This window comes from Heteronotia binoei, chromosome 2 (genome assembly GCF_032191835.1).
Source record: "Heteronotia binoei isolate CCM8104 ecotype False Entrance Well chromosome 2, APGP_CSIRO_Hbin_v1, whole genome shotgun sequence".
NCBI classification, from domain to species: domain Eukaryota; kingdom Metazoa; phylum Chordata; class Lepidosauria; order Squamata; family Gekkonidae; genus Heteronotia; species Heteronotia binoei.
In genome coordinates, this window is record NC_083224.1 from 193179150 (window position 1) to 193202326 (window position 23177).

Genomic DNA, 23177 nt, shown 5'->3' on the forward strand with positions numbered 1-23177 from the left:
TGCTGGGCAGAAGCTCAAAGGTGTCAGTGTAGGGTTCTCAAGTCCCCTGCGGCCTCCGGTACCATAGAGTTTCCCTTCCAAATTGCTAGAGCGGCCAGGAAAACCATAGAGTTTTTTTCCTCTCAAATTGCTAGAGCGGCCAGCGCGCGACCGTCACCGGCACGATGACGTCACTTCTGAGGGACGTCAGGGGAGGATCCCGCCTCCGGCCCAGTGTGGGCTGGCAGGTTGGGAACTTCCAGGGTGGGAAAACCCCTGCCCAGCCCGGGGAACTTGGCAGCTCTATGTCAGTGGGCGCCATGGTTACTCCCAATTTCCAAATGACAGCGATCCGTTCCCCTGGAGAAAGTGGATGTTTTGGAGGGTGCATCCTATGCATTATACCCTGCTGAGGTTTCCCCCCTCCCCCAAAACCTGCCTTCTCCACGTCCCCCCCCCCCCAAATCTCCAGGTATGTCCCAACCTGGAGTTGGCAACCCTAAGACAAGCAATATCACATTTGCAAGAGCAGCATTGTCCGCAAGGCCTCCAGGGAGAAGGGACAAGCGTCTGTCCACTCCAGGACCCCTCATAAAAACTCAGCATCTCAGTTCACACAAACAAGATACACTTTGCAAAAGGTCAGCTGTAAGAACTATATGGGATAACTTCTCAGGGTAAAGGGGTCATTCCTCCGCATACAAAGTCTCCACCCCGGCCCGCTCCAAGGTCTTTGGCAAAAGCTCAGCTCCACCCCGGCTCCGCACGAACAAGATAACCTTTGCAAGAGCGGAACTGCCAGACCAGCCCAGAGCATGTCCCCGTTTTCTTCCACTCGCTTGCCGGAGACGAGTCACAAGGCGTCATCCCCAACCTTGGGGAGAGACAGCCGGAGGGGAAGGGGTACCCAAGGGCTGCCAGAACGAAGCTCGGCACCGTTATTGCTTGCAAAAGCAGTCGCATGCACCTCTCCGTGATGGGAGAACCCCAGCAGGAGAGGAGAGAGAGAAATTGTCTGTGGGTCGTCCTAACGAGACCCCCTCTGCAGTCCGGACGATCGTCCTGCCAGTCTCTTTGGATCGAAAGCAGCTCCTCCCCTCCCACCACCCCCCCACTTTACAGAGTCTGAACAGCGACTGGGTAGAGCAGAGAGAGGTGCTCGGCCCCCTTGATGGGCAGCTCCTGCGCGGTGTAGTGATGAATCACCTCCGGAACGCTGTCGAAAGGAGCGCTGTTTTGGCCCAGGATGTACTTGCTGTCCTTGGTCCGGGTGAATTTCATGTGCATAAAACCTTGGCTGCTCCTGTGGAAGGTGCCAGAAGCAAAAATCAGGTGTGGGAAGGCACAATATACAGCACCCCCTCCCCTCACGCCCTCATCCAAGTTCCTAGTCCTCGCAGTTTTCGAAGGCACGCTTGGAATCATGGAAGCATTTTTGCACAATCTTAGAACGGGTTTTTCAGAGCCATTCATAAGAACATAAGAGAAGCCGTGTTGGATCAGGCCAGCAGCCCATCCAGTCCAACACACTGTGTCACACAGTGGCCAAAAAACCCAGGTGCCATCAGGAGGTCCACCAGTGGGGCCAGGACACTAGAAGCCCTCCAACTGTTCCCCCCCACCAAAGCACCAAGAATACAGAGCATCACTGCCCCAGACATAAGAACATAAGAGAAACCATGTTGGATCAGGCCAATGGCCCATCCAGTCCAACCCTCTGTGTCACACAGGGGCCAAAAAACCGCAGGTGCTATCAGGAGGTCCACCAGTGGGGCCAGGACACTAGAAGCCCTCCCACTGTGCCCCTCCCAAGCACCAAGAATACAGAGCATCACTTGCCGCAGACATGAGAACATAAGAGAAGCCCTGTTGGATCAGGCCAATGGCCCATCCAGTCCTTCACTCTGTGTCACACAGGGGCCAAAAAAACCAAACTGCCATCAGGAGGTCTACCAGTGGGGCCAGAACTCCAGAAGCCCTCCCACTGTCCCCCCCCCCCCACCCAAGCACCAAGAATACAGAGCATCACTGCCCCAGACATAAGAACATAAGAGAAGCCATGTTGGATCAGGTCAATGGCCCATCCGGTCCAACACTCTGGGCGTTTTCCCACAGAGCTTACTGCGGAGCGACGTCCCTCTTCACCGCGCAGCGTCTGCGCGGATTTCCCACCAACTGCTCCACATAACCAGGAAGAGCCGCGGCTTTTGCGTCGCTAATGTAAACTGGTTTTTAGCGGTTTACATCTGTGACGCAAAAGGCCCGGCACTTCCTGGTTCTGCAGAGCAGTTGGTGGGAAATCCGCGCAGACGCTGCGCGGTGAAGAGGGACGTCGCTCCGCAGGAAGCTCTGTGGGAAAACGCCCTCTGTGTCACACAGTGGCCAAAAAACTTGCCTCAGACAGAGAGTTCCAACAATACGCTGTGGCTAGCAGCCACTGCTGGACCTCTGCTCCAGATGTTTATCCAATCCCCTCTTGAAGCTGTCTTTGCTTGTAAAGGAGGTCTTGGGGGAATCCAAGGGGGAAATGCATCCACTTCACATTAGCTGGTCCCCAGCAGAGGTGTAACAAATGATAAAAAGAAAGGGGAGGGGGGCTGGATCATGAGGCGGAGGGGGCCGTTTTGATGTCCTGGATCTGAGGGAACAGGAAGGAGATGAAAGCCCTGGCTAGTGGTCCTTGGATGAGGCTGGGGGTGATCAAAGCACCGTGGCGGGAGGAGGGAGGGACTCTGAATGCAAACCTCTGACCCTTGCATTAGAAATGATAACTGACTTCTCTCTCGGCTTTTCCGTCTCTTCCTAAGGGATTCACTCAGGGAGGCAGCAAACATTAAAACATCTCCCTGCTTTTATGTGTAATTTTCACGCAGAGAAAGCGAGAACTCAAAACAGAAGAAGAAGATTGCAGATTTATACCCCGCCTTTCTCTCTGAATCAGAGACTCAAGAGCGATTTACAATCTCCATTACCTTCTTCCCCAACAGACACCTTGTGAGGTGGGTGGGGCTGAGAGAGCTCTCACAGCAGCTGCCCTTTCAAGGACAGAGTCTCAGAGTGGCCTACAATCTTCTTTCTCTTCCTCCCCCGCAATAGACACCCTGTGAGGTGGGTGGGGCTGAGAGAGCTCTCCCAGAAGCTGCCCTTTCAAGGACAGAAACTTAGAGTGGCCTACAATTTCCTTTCCCTTCCTCCCCCACAACAGGCACCCTGTGAGGTAGGTGGGGCTGAGAGAGCTCTCCCAGAAGCTGCCCTTTCAAAGACAGAGTCTCAGAGTGGGCTACAATCTCCTTTCCCTTCCTCCCCCACAACAGACACCCTGTGAGGCGGGTGGGGCTGAGAGAGCACTCCCAGAAGCTGCCCTTTCAAGGACAACTCTGCAAGAACTATGGCTGACCTAAGGCCATCTCAGCAGGTGCAAGTGGAGGAGTGGGGAATCAAGCCCAGTTTTCCCAGGTAAGAGTCCTTGCACTTAACCACTACACCAAACTGGCTCTCAGAAACAGTGGACTTCCCAGAACAGACCTCAGTTCAACTGGACCACACTGTGTTGGACTCCTTCTCTGCCCGCCCCCTGCCCCCCAGTTTGAATGCAGAGTGACAGGATGAGAAAACCAACACTCACCCTCAATGTCACCCCAAAGCCAGGTTTTCTGCACAAAAGAAAGAGGACGTGGGGCAGTGATGCTCTGTATTCTTGGTGCTTGGGTGGGGGGCACAGTGGGAGGGCTTCTAGTGTCCTGGCCCCACTGATGGACTTCCTGATGGCATTTGGGTTTTTTTGGCCACTTTGTGGCACAGAGTGTTGGACTGGATGGGCCACTGGCCTGATCCAACAGGGCTTCTCTTATGTTCTTATGGGACACAGAGTGTTGGATGGATGGGCCACTGGCCTGATTCAACAGGGCTTCTCTTATGTTCTTATGGGACACAGAGTGTTGGACTGGATGGGCCACTGGCCTGATCCAACATGGCTTCTCTTATGTTCTTATGGGACACAGAGTGTTGGACTGGATGGGCCACTGGCCTGATCCAACATGGCTTCTCTTATGTTCTTATGTGACACAGAGTGTTGGACTGGATGGGCCACTGGCCTGATCCAACATGGCTTCTCTTATGTTCTTATGTGACACAGAGTGTTGGACTGGATGGGCCACTGGCCTGATCCAACAGGGCTTCTCTTATGTTCTTATGGGACACAGAGTGTTGGACTGGATGGGCCACTGGCCTGATCCAACATGGCTTCTCTTATGTTCTTATGGGACACAGAGTGTTGGACTGGATGGGCCACTGGCCTGATCCAACAGGGCTTCTCTTATGTTCTTATGGGACACAGAGTGTTGGACTGGATGGGCCACTGGCCTGATGCAACATGGCTTCTCTTATGTTCTTATGGGACACAGAGTGTTGGACTGGATAGGCCACTGGCCTGATCCAACATGGCTTCTCTTATGTTCTTATGTGACACAGAGTGTTGGACTGGATGGGCCACTGGCCTGATCCAACATGGCTTCTCTTATGTTCTTATGTGACACAGAGTGTTGGACTGGATGGGCCACTGGCCTGATCCAACAGGGCTTCTCTTATGTTCTTATGGGACACAGAGTGTTGGACTGGAGGGGCCACTGGCCTGATCCAACATGGCTTCTCTTATGTTCTTATGACGTGCCCCAAGAAATTGCTGGGTGCAATGGTAAGCCAACCAATCACAGAGTCAGGGAGTACCAAACCAAGGGGGAGGCTTCTGCCTGTGTCTCTGTGTGAGTCCCTCTTCTGAATTTGACACTTTCCAACATGCCTTAGCTGAAGGCCAGTAATCCCGCCATCGATCATTAAAAGCAGATAACGTAATCTCTCCTGATACGAAACAGAATTGTCTGGCCTCCAAGGAGGCTGCCTGTCGCATCTCTGCATGTCTGCAGAGCCAGGCTGCTGTGCGCGTTTGTCATTTTTGTGAGGCAGCTTGTGCTTCAGATACATGGCTCAACTTTAGCTCTTTTTTGTACCCCCCCGCCCCGTGACAACTTGACTGAATAGCAGCAGCGTGTCCTTTTAAAAAAAAGGGTTTTGTGGCCACTTGCGACCCTCACAATCCTCACTAACAGCTCCCGAACTTGGCCATTCACGAGAGGTGCCTCCCTCAGCCACCGCCCATGCGGAAGGGTCGGGTCAGCAAAGGTCTCGCTTAGATGACCCACCCACCCCGCCCCCACCCCAGTAGTGCGGGGGACAGCCAGAGCGCCATGAATATTTCATTGTGTTCATGCACACTGCGGAGGGGCACGGGGTCATTTCCGGGCTGCCTCCCGCTTTGCAGACAATGATCAATTATTTAGCCCAGTGCAGAAAGGTGAGAGGAGAAACATTCGCTTTCTTGAAGCTGGAGGCCTCTTGGGACCCCTGCCATGTCCCCCCCCCCCTGCCATTAAATCAGAGGATCTCTTTCCCAACCTGCTTGCTAGGTCGAATGAAGCAGAAAGGGTGTCTTTACCTCCGTAGGGTGGGGATAACTGGGGCCTCCAATGTTTTGCAATCAAAACGGAGACACCAGTCACCCCTTCTGTGTCACTAATCCAGCATCCCTCACTCAATAGCTTGGAAGAAGAAATGCAGATTTATAGCCTGCCCTTCTCTCTGAATCAGAGACTCAGAGCGGCTTACCTTCTCCCCCCAGAGCAGACACCGTGTGAGGTGGGTGGGGCTGAGAGGGCTCTCACAGCAGCTGCCCTTTCAAGAACAACTCCTACGAGAGCTATGGCTGACTCAAGGCCACCCCAGCAGCTGTAGGTGGAGGAGGAGGGAATCAAACCTGGTTCTCCCAGATAAGAGAGCTATGGCTGACCCAAGGCCATTCCAGCAGGTGCAAGTGGAGGAGTGGGGAATCAAACCCGGTTCTCCCAGATAAGAGTCTACACACTTAACCACTACACCAAACTGGCATCAAACTGGAGAGAGCCACATCTGCCAGTATCCTCAGCCAAAGAAGCCAGATGGACTTCCATTGCAGTTCCCCTTAGGAAAATGGCTAGAACATTTTGTTTCCTGTGCTAGTCTGAAGAAGTTGGTGGAAATACAGCAGCTGGTTACATTCAGCAACTCCTGTGAGTAAATTGCCCCAGTGAGATCACGAAAGTGTGTGCTTGCAAACTGCATTTATTTTGGCTGCTTTGTGAGTGTGCGTGGTGTGTGTTCAGTTTCATGTACTGGAAGTGTAGCAGCTGGGAGGTCAAGGAAATGAAGACTGAATTCAGGGGGAATGCACTGCTGTATTTTTATTTATTTTGGGGGATGGGAAAGTCTCCTAGCTTCAACTTCAAAGTCCCCAGGTATTTTCTGAGTCGGATCTGGCAACCCTAGGTCCCCCCCCGACAGTGACCAGGCCCAAGATGGGTGGTCCCCAATCAAGACAGTGGCTGCATTGTGTCTCTTTTATACTAGATGATCCTGGAGGGCCCTTTCAACTCTGTGATTCAATGCCCTGAGGCTAATGTCCCACAGCTGCTGCGCTGTATCAAAATGACAGCTGGCATGCAGCATTTGCCTTTTTGTGCATGCACAATGCAAGAAAATGCATCCTTGATTACCCAACATGGGACTTTTAGTTGCTGGCCTCTACATACTAAGCTCCTCATGCAAAAAAGAAAAGAAAAAGTTAACATGGTATTCCTTCCAAAGCAAACAAAATAGAAACCTTGAAAGGCCCCAGGTCCCCTCCCGGGACCCCCAAACATGGCCTGCTGATAACTCTGGTCACCATCGGGAGCACATGCACATCCAGTCCAAGCATCACTGCCCAAGACATAAGAACATAAGAGAAGCCATGTTGGATCAGGCCACTGGCCCCTCCAGTCCAACACTCTCTGTCACACAGTGGCCAAAAAACCCAAGTGCCATCAGAAGGTCCATCAGCGGAGCCAGGACACTAGAAGCCCTCCCACTGTGCCCCCCCACAAGCACCAAGAATACAGAGCATCCCTGCCCCAGACAGAAGAACATAAGAGAAGCCATATTGGATCAGGCCAATGGCCCATCCAGTCCAACCCTCTGTGTCACACAGTGGCCAAAAAACCCAGGTGCCATCAGAAGGTCCATCAGTGGGGCCAGGACACTAGAAGCCCTCACACTGTCGCCCCCAATCCATGCACCAAGAATACAGAGCATCACTTGCCCCAGACAGAAGAACATAAGAGAAGCCATCTTGGATCAGGCCAATGGGCCATCCCGTCCAACACTCTGTGTCACACAGTGGCCAAAAAAACTCAGGTGCCATCAGGAGTTCCATCTGTTGTATCCCCACAGAGCTCCCTTCCCAAATTTCTGGGGATTTCCCAAGCCAGAGCTGGCAAACCTACCCCTTAACCACCTGTGATTCATCTGGCTCCAAAACCCTTCTTGACTTTAGCCACTGAGCAGGGCTGGGGGGAAGGGAATATCTGCATCTGCTCACCTGAGTGACAGGGAGTAGTCGTTCCGGCTGGTCTCGCTGTTCCGCACCAGGTAGCTGCCTTCTTTGCACAGGGTCAAGAGGGATTCGGCTTCTGCTCGACTGATCGGGCCGTGGAACCACCTGGTTGGGGAGCAGACAAACATGTGCAGGTTTTTAGTTATCAGATGAGAGCTGTGGCCCCCACAGAAGCTTCTTAGAGGCACTGTGGTGTAGCTCTTAAGAGACTGGGATCGGGGAGACCCAGGTTTGAATCCCAACTCATGCCATGGAAGCTCATTGGGCGACCTTGGAGCAGTCACTTGCTTTCCATCTAATCCAGAGCCAGTTTGGTGTAGTGGCTAAGTGCGTGGACTCTTATCTGGGAGAACCAGGTTTGATTCCCACTTGCACCTGCTTGAATGGCCTTGGGTCATCCATAGCTCCGGCAGAGATGTCCTTGAAAGGGCAGCTTCTGGGAGAGCTCTCTCAGCCCCATCCGCGTCACAGGGTGTCTGTTGTGGGGGAGGAAGGGAAAGGAGATTGTAGGCTGCTCTGAGACTCTGTCCTTGAAAGGGCAGCTTCTGGGAGAGCTCTCTCAGCCCCATCTGCCTCACAGGGTGTCTGTTGTGGGGGAGGAAGGGAAAGGAGATTGTAGGCTGCTCTGAGACTCTGTCCTTGAAAGGGCAGCTTCTGGGAGAGCTCTCTCAGCCCCACACACCTCATAGGGTGTCTGTTGTGGGAGAAGAAGGGAAAGGAGATTGTAGGCCGCTCTGTGACTCTGTCCTTGAAAGGGCAGCTTCTGGGAGAGCTCTCTCAGCCCCATCCGCCTCACAGGGTGTCTGTTGTGGGGGAGGAAGGGAAAGGAGATTGTAGGCTGCTCTGAGACTCTGTCCTTGAAAGGGCAGCTTCTGGGAGAGCTCTCTCAGCCCCACACACCTCATAGGGTGTCTGTTGTGGGGAAAGAAGGGAAAGGAGATTGTAGGCCGCTCTGAGACTCTGTCCTTGAAAGGGCAGCTTCTGGGAGAGCTCTCTCAGCCCCACCCACCTCACAGGGTGTCTGTTGTGGGGGAAGAAGGGAAAGGAGATTGTAGGCCGCTCTGTGACTCTGTCCTTGAAAGGGCAGCTGCTGTGATAGCCCTCTCAGCCCCACTCGCCTCACAGGACGTCTGTTGTGGACAGAGGAAGGGAAAGGAGATTGCAGGCCGTTCTGAGACTCTGAGCGGAGGAAGGAATATAAATCCAATATCCTCTTCTTCTTCTAATAGGATGGAGGGGTGGCAGACGTGTAGAACAGAGCTGTCATCTGAGCAAAGCGTAAGCATCAGACAAGACATGCAGGGCGTGGTGTGACGTCAGCGGGGAGACAGTGTATTTCCCTAGAGCAGTCTGTGATGCTGCAGCCCTCTCGCCTTTGTACAAATGCCCTCTTGAACAATTCTCTTTTACGTAGTTCTGCAATATGCCTGGGAACCTTTCTGCCCTCAGCAGACAATCCAGATTCTGATGGAATTAAATTGCCTGGTTGCCTCTTGGTCACCCTTCTCTGTTTCAGAAGCAGACCCTGGTTTAACAAGCCCGCCCCCCCCCACCCCCCACCGCACTGTTTTCAAGACAACTCCCAAAAGATATACTGTGAGAGCTGACAGACACAGCGAATTGAGATGGCCATATCAAGAAGGACAGCTCAGCTCCTACACCTATTTATTTATTTGGTAACTTATATCCCGCCCTTCCTACAAGTGGCTCAGGGCGGCTTACAACAAACAATAAAACAATAAAATCGGAACAAAGTTATTACATTTAAAAACAGACCTTTAAAACCTAAAAAACCTTAAAATATTTAACATTAAAACTATACAGTATAATCACAGAAATCTGGCAGCTACATTTACCTAATCAGGCATAGGCTAACCGGAAGAGGGTTGTCTTACAGGCCCTGCGGAACTGAGCAAGATCCCGCAGGGCCCTCACCTCTTCCGGTAGCTGGTTCCACCACATAGGGGCCATTGTAGAAAAGGCCCTGTCTCTAGTTGTCTTGAGACGCACTTCCTTAGGCCCGGGGATGGTGAGCAAGTTTTGAGTCCCAGACCTCAGTACTCTCTGGGGAACGTGTGGGGAGAGACGGTCTCTCAGGTCTCAAAGGGAAGGTGGAGACAAGGTTGGACTCATTTGTTTAGAGGGCCAGATCAGGTATAAATGAGACCTTGTCGGGTTGAGCCATGTTGGGCCGGGCCATGTGTGTACCTATTTAAGATGACTGTAGCCATGAAATTAAAAGACGTTTGCTCCTTGGGAGGACAGCTACGGCGAACCTGGGCAGTATAATAAAAAGTCGAGACCTCACCCTGCCAACAAAAGTCCGTATAGTCAAAGCGATGGTATTCCCAGTAGTCATGTATGCCTATGAGAGCTGGACCATAAGGAAGGCCGAGCGCAGAAGAATAGATGCTTTCGAGCTGTGGTGCTGGAGAAGACTATTGAGAGTCCCTTGGACTGCAAGAAGATCCAATCAGTCAGTCCTAAGGGAAATCAACCCAGACTGTTCCCTGGAAGGTCAGATGCTGAAGCTGAAGCTCAAATACTTTGGTCACCAAATGAGAAGGGAGCACTCCCTGGAGAAGACCCTGATGCTGGGAAAGACAGAAGGCCCAAGAAGAAGGGGACGGCAAAAGAGATGGCTGGACAGCGTTACTGATATAACAAACATTAATTTGAGCGTACTTTGGAGGATGGTGGAAGACAGGAGGGCCTGGCATGACTTGGTCCATGGGGCCGCAAAGAGTCAGACTTGACTGTGCGACTGAACAACAAAAAACAGACATACAAAGAGCCCCGTGGCGCAGAGTGGTAAAGCTGCAGTACTGCAGTTGGAGCCCTCTGCTCACGAACTGAGTTCGATCCCGGCAGAAGCTGGGTTCATGTAGCCAGCTCCAGGTTGACTCACCCTTCCATCCTTCTGAGGTCGGTAAAATGAGTACCCAGCTTGCTGGGGGGAAAGTGTAGATGACTGAGGAAGGCAATGGCAAACCACCCTGTAAAAAATCTGCCGTGAAAACATTGTGAAAGCAACATCGCCCCAGAGCCGAAAAAACGACTGGTGTTTGCACAGGGGAGCTTTACCTTTACTTTTTGCAGAGAGATAAACTTTTTAAAGGACACAGACAAACATAACTAAATATTTTTTTAAAAGAAACCCTTAAAATAAAACATGCTTAAAACATTAGCACTTGTTGGTCTTAAAGGTGCTTTCTTTGTATTTCTCCCATGGGGTCCAAGGAACTGGGCAATGGAAGTTCTGGCTCTTTTCCTCCTTCCCCAAGGGACCAGGAGGGGGAGGAGCCTCAACCAATGGAGAAAATAGAGGCTTTGCTCTGCAGCTCCTGTGCGATTGAGCAAGCCTGGCAAAGCAAGCTGAGATGCAGAAGGAAGCAAGAGAGAGGGAGAAGGAAGCAGATGACAGCCAGTTGCTTGGGGGCCTGATAGGAGCCCTCTGAGGGCATGATTCGTCCCCTGGGTCGCGTGTTTGACACCCCTAAAATAGTGCATTGCTTGATCGAAAGAGAGCCACTGGACACAAAGGATTACTTAGAGTGGCAAGGCCTGGGTTCAAATTCTGACTCAGACATGACAGCCGCTCTCTTTCGCCAGAACCTACTGCTGGACATTGTTTTAAGGGAGGGGTGGAATTAAAGACATCATGGCAACACTTCTGGACACAGTTATTAATCAGCCCACAGAACTCACCGTCCCTGCAAAACTGGAGTTTTAATTCAGAGCAATCTATGGAATGTGTGTTTACCCCAAAACTTCCCTCAAAGACTTCACCCTTTCCAATTTTATTCTGACAACAAACCTGTGAGGTAGGAAAGGCCGAAGAAGATAGAAGAAGAAGAAGAAGAAGAAGAAGAAGAAGAAGAAGAAGAAGAAGAAGAAGAAGAAGAAGAAGAAGAAGAAGAAGAAGAAGAAGAAGAAGAAGAAGAAGAAGAAGAAGATGATGATGATGATGATGATATTGGATTTATATCCCGCCTTCCACTCCGAAGAGTCTCAGAGCGGCTCACAATCTCCTTTCCCTTCCTCCCCCACAACAGACACCCTGTGAGGTAGATGAAGATATTGGATTTATATCCCGCCCTCCACTCCGAAGAGTCTCAGAGCGGCTCACAATCTCCTTTCCCTTCCTCCCCCACAACAGACACCCTGTGAGGTAGATGAAGATATTGGATTTATATCCCGCCCTCCACTCTGGAGAGTCTCAGAGCGGCTCACAATCTCCTTTCCCTTCCTCCCCCACAACAGACACCCTGTGAGGTAGATGAAGATATTGGATTTGTATCCCGCCCTCCACTCCGAAGAGTCTCAGAGTGGCTCACAATCTCCTTTACCTTCCTCCCCCACAACAGACAGTGTCTGTCAGACACCCTGTGAGGTGGGTGGGGCTGGAGAGGGCTCTCCCAGCAGCTGCCCTTTCAAGGACAACCTCTGCCAGAGCTACGGCTGACCCAAGGCCATTCCAGCAGCTGCAAGTGGAGGAGTGGGGAATCAAACCCGGTTCTCCCAGATAAGAGTCCACACACTTAACCACTACACCAAACCGGCTCTCCTTCACGAAGGAGAATCACTGGCTGATGATCACCCAGCAAACTGTACGGCAGGACGAGGATTGGAACCCAGGTCTACCAGATCTCGTTCCAGCCACTATACCACACTGGATCAGGACAGGAAAGGAAACCAAAGGATCCAGTAACAAAAGTCAAATAAGCCAGACTTGCATTTTGATAGCTGTAATATGCTTGGCCTAGGGGATTTCCCTTGGCCTTAGTCAGTCCTAAGGGAAATCAACCCTGACTGTTCCCTGGAAGGTCAGATGCTGAAGCTGAAGCTCAAATCCTTTGGCCACCCAATGAGAAGGGAGCACTCCCTGGAGAACACCCTGATGCTGGGAAAGACAGAAGGCAAAAGGAGAAGGGGACGGCAAAAGAGGAGATATGTTCTGAATAAAAGTTTGTTGGTCTTAAAGGTGCTATCGAACTCCTGCTTTGTTCTACTACTTCAGACCAGCTGTGACAAACCTAGGCAGGATACTAAAAAGTAGAGACATCAGCCTGCCAACAAAAGTCCGAATCGTCAAAGTGATGGTATTCCCAGTAGTCATGTATGGCTGTGAGAGCTGGACCATAAGGAAGGCCGAGCGCAGAAGAAGAGATGCTTTCAAACTGTGGGGCTGGAGAAGGCTCTTGAGAGTCCCTTGGGCTGCAAGAAGATCCAATCAGTCAGTCCTAAGGGAAATCAACCCAGACTCTTCCCTGGAAGGTCAGATGCTGAAGCTGAAGCTCAAATACTTTGGCCACCAAATGAGAAGGGAGCACTCCCTGGAGAAGACCCTGATGCTGGGAAAGACAGAAGGCAAAAGAAGAAGGGGACGGCAAAAGAGGAGATGGCTGGACAGCATTACTGATGTCACTAACAAGAATTTGAGCAGACTTCGGAGGATGGTGGAAGACAGGAGGGCCTGGCGTGACTTGGTCCAGGGGGTCGCAAAGAGTCAGACTCGACTGTGCGACTGAACGACAAAATATGCTTGGCAAGCACTTGCCTGGAGAAGTTGTGTACAACAATAGCGCAAGGATTCGTTTATGTCGTGTCCGTCTCAGCTTCCAACCGGCAAGCTCAAGGCAACGGGCAGATTGGAAGGAAAATTGAACTAAAGGGAAAATCAATGCAAAACGGTCATAAAACAAGGCTTGTAATAATATGGCTCAGTGAAATTGATAGCTGCTTCAAGCCCCTCCCTCTAAGTCCATTAGTAGATGTTTTTCTGCAGGCTTCAGAACGCTGATTCATTGCCATCAAAGCTTCCTGCTACTTTGGTCAATAATGCGGCAAATGAGAAAAAATGATGAGGACTGAAAAATAATTAAAATATCAACCTTTTCCTATAAATAGAACAGCAAAACACATGCATTAAATCTTGAATCCAGCCCAGGACATTCTCACGGTGCTCTAAAAACCTCTCCTGAAAGAAAGGCTCTGTGGCGCAGAGTGGTAAAGCGGCAGTACTGCAGTACTGTGGTCTGAACTTTCTGCTCATGACCTGAGTTCGATTCCGGCGGAAGCTGGATTCAGGTCGCCGGCCCGAGGTCGACTCAGCCTTCCATCCTTCCGAGGTCGGTCAAAGGAGTCCCCAGCTTGCTGGGGGGAAAGCGTAGAGGGGAAGGCAGTGGCAAACCACCCCGTAAAAAGTCTGCTGTGAAAACGTTGTGAAAGCAACGTCACCCCAGAGTCAGAAATGACTGGTGTTGCACAGGGGACATTTCCTTTTCTTTCCTGAAAGGGAAGCCTTGTGCTAGGCATAGGGTCACCAGGTCCAATTCAAGAAATATCTGGGGACTTTGGGGGTGGAGCCTGGAGATATTGGGGGCGGAGCCAGGAGCAAGGGTGTGACAAGCATCATTGAACTACAAAGGGAGTTCTGGCCATCACATTGAAAGGGACCCCACACCTTTTAAATGCCTTCCTTCCAGAGGAAATAATGAAGGAGAGGGGCAGCTTCTTTTGGGGTTCATAGAATCGGATCCCCTAATCCAAACTTCTTGAAACCTGGGGGGGTATTTTGGGGAGAGGCACTGGATGCTATACTGAAAATTAGGTGCCTCTACAGTCAAACAACAGCACCCCCAGAGCCCCAGATACCCGCGGATCAATTCTCCATGATTTTCTATGGGTATAAGTCCCCATTGGGGATAATAGAGTTCCCAGCAGAAATTCCCCTCCCCTCCCCCGCTTTCTGATAACCCTGAAGCGGGGGGGGGGACCTCCAAACTGGGGGATCTCCTGCCCGCATCTGGGGATTGGCAACCCTAGCTAACCACAAGAGCTCAGATCCAAAGAGCTATTTTAGAGGCGCCCCAGGGCTTCGGGGCACACAGTGGGGGTCTTGTTTGCAGCTAACTTATGGCAATAGGGTTGGCAGATCTGGGGACTGGAAATATCTGGGGATTGGGTTGGGGAGCCAGGAGACTTTCCACAGGAAATAAGATGGGGGCACCTTCTTTTCAGGCTCATAGAATTGGACCCTCTAATCCAGTCTTTTTTGAAACCTGGGGAGTTTTTTTCAGGAGAGGCACCAGATGCCAGGCTGCAAATTGGATGCCTCTACCTCAAAAAACACCGGGGCACAGAGTGGTAAAGCTGCAGAACTGCAGTGCGAGCTCTCTGCTCACGACTTGAGTTCGATCCCAGTGGAAGCTGGGTTCAGGTAGCCGGGTTAGGGTTCAGGTAGTCAGGTCCAGGTTGACTCAGCCTTCCACCTTCCGAGGTTGGTAAAACGAGCCCCCAGCTTGCTGGGGGGAAAGTGTAGGTGACTGGGGAAGGCAACGGCAAACCACCCCGTAAAAAAGTCTGCCATGAAAACGTCGTGATGTGACGTCACACACAGCTCACAGCTTTTTAAATGTATTCAAATTCGCCCTTAGCTTTAAAAAGCTGTGAACTGTGAGAAGGAATATTGAAGCTCTTTAAAATAGGTGGTGGAGCACATTAGCATAACTCATTAACATATGTCAACCCCCCCCCCTCAGCCAAAAGCAACCTGATGCAAGAAAGGAGAGCCCCAGGTGAGCGAGGCCTGTTTGAGCAGGCTGGAGATCCAGTCAGCCCAAGCAGGCCTCGCTCGCCCAGGGCTCTCCTAGGCTGCCTCCGCAAACAAGCCCTCCGCCCCCCAAAATCACATAAGAAATGGAGAAAGGGTGTTGTGGGCTTCTCCAGGGGTTAATGAGGGCTGCTGGGGGCGTGGCAAAGCTCCTGGTGGCTTGCTGGCCGCCTGCTCTCCTAATCCAGGGATTGTTATGCAGCTGCACCTACTATTCGATGGACAAGATAGGTGGGGAGGAGGAGGGGGAACCCTCAGAAAGGTTCAGGAGCCGCGCTCCTGTGAGCTACTGCTGAATCTGAGGCCTGAATATCACAAACACACAAGATCGCAGATTCCAAATTCAGCTGGACGGACTATGGAAGGTCGATTCTGCTTCTCCGTCTCCAACACTCTTATTCAGGTGCAGAGCTGACTGATATCACTAACATTCAATGGCCAGGCTTGACCGCAACACTCACTGGCAAAGGCATTTCCAAAGATTACATTTCCATTCTTCAGAAACGTCTCTTCAATGTCTACATGTAGCAGCAGCTTCCAAGTTAGCCTTCCAAAAATTTAGGAGGATGTAAAAATCTGTTAGTGGTATCAGTCAGCTCTAAACCTGAAGAAGATTGTTGGAGACAGAGAAGCAGGGCCGACCTTCCATAGTCCGTCAAGCTGAATTTGTACTGCAATCTTGTGTTTGTGATATATTTATCATATATAGTTACACACTGTTACAATTTATTATGCACTTAACTTGCAATGGAGTATTGGGTGATTGTTCAGCCTTACTTGTGGTGTAACTTCTTTGTGGTTTACTCTCCACACCGCAGCCGTTTTTGAATATCGCCTGGAGGCTGGCAACCCTAGAACATAAGAACTTAAGAGAAGCCATGTTGGATCAGGCCAGTGGCCCATCCAGTCCAACACTCTGTGTCCCATAAGAACGTAAGAGAAGCCATGTTGGATCAGGCCAGTGGCCCATCCAGTCCAACACTCTGTGTCACATAAGAACATGAGAAGCCATGTTGGATCAGGCCAATGGCCCATCCAGTCCAACACTCTGTGTCACATAAGAACATAAGAGAAGCCATGTTGGAACAGGCCAGTGGTCCATTCAGTCCAACACTCTGTGTCACAAAGTGGCCAAAACCCCAGCTGCCATCGGGGGTCCACCAGTGGGGCCAGGACACTAGAAGTCCTCACACTGTTGCCCCTCCTAAGCACCAAGAAAACAGAGTATCACTGAAGAAGAAGATGACAATGACATTGGATATATATTCCGCACTCCACTCAAGAGTCTCAGAGCGGCTCACAATCTCCTTTATCTTCCTCCCCAACAAACAAACACCCTGTGAGGTGGGTGGGCTTTGGAGGGCTCTCACAGCAGCTGCCTTTTCAAGGACAAGCTCTGTGATAACTATGGCTGACCCAAGACAGAGAGTTCCATCAATACGCTGTGGCTAAGAGCAACTGATGAACCTCTGCTCCATATGTTGATCCAATCCCCTCTTGAAGCCGTCTCTGCTTGTAGCTGCCACCACCTCCTGTGGCAGTGAATTCCATGTGTTAATCACCCTTTGGGTGAAGGACTTCGGTTACTTTCTAGCAGTGACTCCAGTGCCCCCACAGCCAAACTAGATGGTTTTTCCATGGAGGTGGGGGTCTGATGCAGCTCAAAACCAGGAAGGAGCCATGAGGGACCCCCCAAACCAATTTTGGTCAGGGGTCCTATGAGGAAAGGTTGAAGGAGCTGGGGATGTTCAGCCTGGAGAGGAGGCGGCTGAGAGGTGATAGTACTTGAAGGGCTGTCATATAGAGCAGGAGTGGCCAACGGTAGCTCTCCAGATGTTTTTGCCTACAACTCCCATCAGCCCCGGCCATTGGCCATGCTGGCTAGGGCTGATGGGAATTGTAGGCAAAAAAATCTGGAGAGCTACCGTTGGCCACCGCTGATATAGAGGATGGTGTGGAATTGTTTTCTGTGGCCCCGGAAGGTAGGACCAGAACCAATGGGTTAAAATTAAATCAAAATAGTTTCCGGCTCAACATTAGGAAGAACTTCCTGACCGTTAGAGCGGTTCCTCAGTGGAACAGAGGTGATGGGCTCTCCTTCCTTGGAGGTTTTTAAACAGAGGCTGGATGGCCATCAGACAGGGATGAAGATCCTGTGAATTTGGGGTAGGTATTTGCGGGTTTCCTGCATTGTGCAGAGGGTTGGACTAGATGACCCTGGAGGTCCCCTCCAGCTCTATGATTCTAGGTGAGGAAAGAAAAGAGTAAGGGAGGGGAATTGGCATCATGGGTTGATCATATTGGGAGCAGACAAGGGAAAGGCCATAAAGAAAGAAAAAAGTGCAGGTGGCTAGTGGAAAACTGAAGCAATGGAGGGAGGGAATGGTATCGAGAGAAGGTAGATAGCCTGGTGAGCTCTTGAAGGCAGACGAGACATCAACGAGTCCAGAGTATGGCAATGAAGATGCTGTGGGGTCTGAAGACCAAGTCCTATGAAGAAAGGTTGAAGGAGCTGGGCATGTTCAGCCTGGAGAGGAGGCGGCTGAGAGGTGATAGTACTTGAAGGGCTGTCATATAGAGCAGGGCTGGCCAACGGTAGCTCTCCAGATGTTTTTGCCTACAACTCCCATCAGCCCCAGCCATTGGCCATGCTGGCTAGGGCTGATGGGAATTGTAGGCAAAAAACATCTGGAGAGCTACCATTGGCCACCCCTGATATAGAGGATGGTGTGGAATTGTTTTCTGTGGCCCCGGAAGGTAAGACCAGAACCAATGGGTTGAAATTAAATCAAAATAGTTTCTGGCTCAACATTAGGAAGAACTTCCTGACCGTTAGAGCGGTTCCTCAGTGGAACAGGCTTCCTCCTTGGGAGGTGGTGGGCTCTCCTTCCTTGGAGGTTTTTAAACAGAGGCTGGATGGCCATCAGACAGCGATGAAGATCCTGTGAATTTGGCGTAGGTATTTTCCGGGTTTCCTGCATTGTGCAGGGGGTTGGACTGGATGACCCTGGAGATCCCTTCCAACTCTATGATTCTATGTGGTGGGGAAGGGAGGGGGCAGTTGAAGCCCCTCGTCTCATCTTCTTGTGTTTGGCCTCAGAGAACAAAAAAAGGGAAGGAGAGGAGAGCTCTAGAGCCTATCCTAGCAAACAGTGGAAGCCAGAATGTACGACATTGTATTTATAGCACCATTCTTTTACTGTCCCTTGAGAAAATTCTCTCTCCGAGTGCATTATGATACAGCTGTGCCAGACAGCTCTTGCTCTGTTTCCAAGGTCAAACACGCTTTGAGCCGTTCAGGAGCCTGAGCCACAACTGAGAGAGCGTCTTGTGGAGACTCCGGGTCCCAATGAATTTTGCCTGACTATTGCAAAATTATGCATTGTATAAATACTGTGGAACATCCCGCGTTGAAACGGGTGGCAGAAGTCGACAACCTGTCCAGGGGATTCCACCTTCTTCCTACATGTGGAAAACTGAATGCTTTTGCATCTGCTCGAACTGATGCCAAGTCCGCTTTGGATGCAAGGAAATGACACTTTTTGGTGTTTTTCATTAAGGGACTTCATTAAGAAGAGCCAGTTTGGTGTAGTGGTTGTGAGTGGACTCTTATGTGGGAGAACCGGGTTTGATTCTGTTGGGTTTTCTGTTGCAATTTCACTTCCTGTTGTCATGAGTTAACTAAATGAATGCATATGCATGCTGATGCTTAGCCAGTGAGAGATAGAGCCAATGAGAATGTGTGCACGTATTTCCCGCTCAGGCTAGGTGTCAAAATGTAAAGTGACCATTGAAGCAATGCCCTAATTGGTTAATCCATATATTTGGGAGGTGGTCTGGGGAAAACCATTTGGTCAGTTTTACAGCCCTTTGTGTAAGTCCTCAGATCTGCCTGGCAGTTAGAGTTTGGACATCTCAGTGTCGAGATGTAGCTTAGAGAGCTAGATAGGATATTGAGTCCTTCTTTGTTTTCTAGTAATCCCAGTAACCCTTTCCTCATAGTAAAAGTAAACTACTTTGTTCTTAAGCTAAACTGTGTGCCTGGCTTGTTTATCTTTGTGGTTCTCTCCACGCAACTCTGCTAAAGTGTTTCTAAACCCCAACAAAGGTTGAGGGCCGCAGTAAACTTCATCGCTGCGCACAATAAGCCAAGGCAGTTAGCTAAGAAAGTTAAAGAGAGGTGCTCAGGTCTATTGTTCACGGATTTGCATCTGAAGGAATTCCTTCCCCATCGCTCGTGGTCGCTGGCTGGCCGCTTGGGAACAAAGGAACGGATTCTCTTTGATGTCCCGTCGGAGAAGAAGACCCAGAGTGAGGCAAGCGCCCGCAAGTTCTGCCGGAGCATCTTCGACTGAGGAAAGAATGTCACAGCCATCAGAGCAGGTCGTATGCAATATGGAAAATTCCCACAAGTTAAGCATCCCTAAGCTGAGCAGGGATAACTTCCTTTTATGGAAAATGGGAGTGGAGTGCGCTCTGGGTGTGCAACAAATTAAATATGTGCTGGACTATGTAATTCCAGAGGATTTGTCTCAAGAGCAAAGAGAAAAGTTTGATACAGACGAACTCAAGGCTAAACTGCTGATACTGAGTTCAGTCTCATCCCAAGAGACAGCCATTGTTGTTAATTGTGACCATGTAAAGGAGATTTGGAATAATCTGAATTCAAAGTACGGGCAACGCACCTTTATTCAGAGGCAGTATTTGCGCAAACGCCTCTACTCCCTCAGTCTTGCCCCAGGGGGTGATATCTCAAATCACCTAGATAGGATCCTGGCTCTTGCAGCTGAATTAAGGTCTGCAGGAGGAACAGTTTCCACTGAAGAGTTGCAGGCAGTAATTGTCTCCTCATTTCCAGAATCCTATGAAAGTGTACTTGCGCCCGTTGAATCCAGAGAAAAGATTGATATTGATTTCACAATTGCATATTTGAGAGATTTGAGTGTTAAACGGAAACTCTCTAAAATGTCAAGCCAGATGCAAGCGTTGGCTGTGAAGGAAGAAGGGGGCAAGGATCAAAGAATCTGTCACCGATGTTTCAGACCAGGGCACTTAGCCAGGTCCTGTAAATCAAAGCAAGGGAGATTTAAAGGTGATAGCCCAGCCTTCTCAGACAAAGAGAAGAGAAGTCTTTCCCCGCAGGGGCCCAAAGGCTCACTAACAAAAGAAAAGCCACGTGCTGAAGTTTCGTTCATGTTAAGGGCTAATGACTATGCAAAGAAAGCCTTTTTGCTGGACACTGGGTCGACTACGCATATATGTAGATTGAGAAGATGGTTTGTTTATCTAGATGAAAGGGAGCAGAGATCTCTGAAGCTTGCAAATGGTGATATTTTGCAAACAAATGGGGTTGGAGACGTTAAGTTTTCACTCTACTCAAAGGATAGAGAGCTGGTTGATGTGTTGCTGAAAGACTGTGTTTACTCTGAGCAAGCAGATCAGAATTTAATCTCTGTAATGAAGTTAACAGATCAAGGAAATACGTTTTTGATTAAAGATAGAAAATGCACCATTGCCCACTCAGGGAGAGACATGATTTTTGAAGCAGAAAGATTCGAAGGTGCATACTATCTGAATCCTGAAGAAGTAGGTCATATCTATAATGTGAGATCTGTTGAGAAGTCACTGAACACATGCAAAGAAAAGTTTGCAGGATGTGGCCAAAAGTTGCAAGCTTGTGATGCATGTGAGAAAGGGAAAGGCACAGCGCCACCCTATAGCAAGAGAAAGCCAGTGCACAATGAGAAGTCTCTAGAGACTGTAAAAGGTGATGTGATGAATGCAAAGACTCTGTTATCTAAGGAATGCAATGCTGTGGATATTGGTGAGAGCAGTGTACCCCTGATACCTGAGACAGCGAAGCCCACAGTGCAGGAAGATCAGGAAGCTGATGCAGGAATGTCCCTCACTGAAATGGCCGATTGGCTGACTGCCAGTAGCGCCAACCCTCAAGGTAGGCCAGAAAGCACCCCAGAAGCAGAAGGGGAGGCAGATCAAGCTGGGCCAGAAGGGGAGACAGGCAGTACTGTGAGGCAATCTCAGAGGAGCAACAAGGGTGTACCACCTGCCAGATATGGACTTTGTAATGTTCTGCAAACTGCAGAAGAATCCTCAGACAATGAGGAAATCCCAAGGGAGCTGATTGTAAAGTATGCCACTCTCAGAATCCTACTGAGTATAGCAGCACAGAAAGGAATGCATGTGCAGCACCTTGAGACTGAAAAGGCAAACCTCAAGGAAAACTTACCTGATAAAGGACTGAGTGAAGTGCTAACTGCTTTTCTGCAGAAGCAAGGGTTCCAGCAAGGGAAAGTAGAACCCAGCCTGTTCTTCAAACTGAAGAATGATAAATGCCAGTATGTACTGATGTCAACTGATGGACTGTTGTTATGCTGTCAATGTGAATCTGATGTGCAAGAGATAGTTGACAAGCTGAATGCAGAAGTGGAAGTAAAACGTTTTGGAACTCTGAACCACTATCTTGGAGTACAGATAGAAAGAACAGAGAATGGAAGTTTTCTTCTGAGTCAAAGAACCAAAATCCTGAATCTTGCTAAGGCACTGAGCCTGGAAGATGTCAAGAGAGCAAGTTTCCCACTTGACCCATCTTACCTCAAGCTGGAAGATGGAGTGCCTCTAAAGGACAATCGTCTGTACAGAGAGACCATTGGGAAACTTCAGTATCTAGCTCAACTCACCCGACCTGACATAAGTGCAGCTGTTGGAATCTTGAGCAGAAAGACAAGCTCACCTAATCACCATGATTGGAAAGCAGTGAAGAGACTTGTTAAGTATCTTATTGGGACAGCTGACCTGAAACTGAAGATTGCAGCTGATGACGACCCAAGATTGGTTGGATACATGGATGCAGATTGGGCCGAAGACACTACTGAACGCAAATCAGTTAGTGGGCATCTGTTTTTCTACGGAAGCAACCCGATCAGCTGGACAAGTCGCAAGCAGAGTATAGTAGCCATGTCCTCAACAGAAGCTGAGTTTGATTCTGCAGCAGGTGCCTGCAATGAGCTTGAATGGATTCTACACCTGCTGAAAGACTTTGGAATAGAAGAGCCTATTCCAGTAACCCTGTTTGAAGATAACACACCTTGCCTAAGTTTGATCAAGAGTGAAAGTGTCAAAGGCAAGACCAAGCACATTTCTGTAAGATACCACAAGGTGAGGGTGTTGCAGCAACAAGGAATGATTGAAGTAAAGTTTTGTCCTTCAGAAGAAATGATTGCTGACATCCTGACCAAGCCGCTCACCAAGAAGAAGTTTGAGCACCTGAGAGAGAAGCTGAAACTTCATGACTTCAGTTCGTGAACTTGAGAAGGGGATTGTTGGGTTTTCTGTTGCAATTTCACTTCCTGTTGTCATGAGTTAACTAAATGAATGCATATGCATGCTGATGCTTAGCCAGTGAGAGATAGAGCCAATGAGAATGTGTGCACGTATTTCCCGCTCAGGCTAGGTGTCAAAATGTAAAGTGACCATTGAAGCAATGCCCTAATTGGTTAATCCATATATTTGGGAGGTGGTCTGGGGAAAACCATTTGGTCAGTTTTACAGCCCTTTGTGTAAGTCCTCAGATCTGCCTGGCAGTTAGAGTTTGGACATCTCAGTGTCGAGATGTAGCTTAGAGAGCTAGATAGGATATTGAGTCCTTCTTTGTTTTCTAGTAATCCCAGTAACCCTTTCCTCATAGTAAAAGTAAACTACTTTGTTCTTAAGCTAAACTGTGTGCCTGGCTTGTTTATCTTTGTGGTTCTCTCCACGCAACTCTGCTAAAGTGTTTCTAAACCCCAACAGATTCCCCACTCCTCCACTGGCACCTGCTGGAATGGCCTTGGGTCAGCCAGAGCTCTGGCAGAGGTTGTCCTTGAAAGGGCAGCTTCTGGGAGAGCCCTCTCAGCCTCACCTACATCACAGGGTGTCTGTTGTGGGGAGGAAGGGAAAGGAGATTGTAGGCCGTTCTGAGACTCTGTCCTTGAAAGGGCAGCTTCTGGGAGAGCTCTCTCAGCCCCACCCACCTCACAGGGTGCCTGTTGTGGGGGAGGAAGGGAGAGGAGATTGTAGGCCATTCTGAGACTCTGTCCTTGAAAGGGCAGCTTCTGGGAGAGC

The 23177-nt window shown here is 49.9% G+C and overlaps 1 protein-coding gene across 3 annotated transcripts in view; it reads right to left on the reverse strand.

The window, feature by feature from the left end:
• Nucleotides 1-1095: 1095 nt before the first annotated feature.
• Nucleotides 1096-23177, reverse strand: part of SHD (Src homology 2 domain containing transforming protein D) — a 62489-nt gene continuing 40407 nt past the window's right edge. For all 3 annotated transcript variants that reach the window (XM_060233433.1, XM_060233432.1, XM_060233431.1), the window contains 2 exons: nucleotides 7427-7546; nucleotides 1096-1282 (listed from right to left, as the gene is read on the reverse strand). In XM_060233433.1, coding sequence (XP_060089416.1) covers nucleotides 1096-1282; nucleotides 7427-7546 — 307 coding nt within the window. The remainder of the gene's footprint in view (nucleotides 1283-7426; nucleotides 7547-23177) is intronic.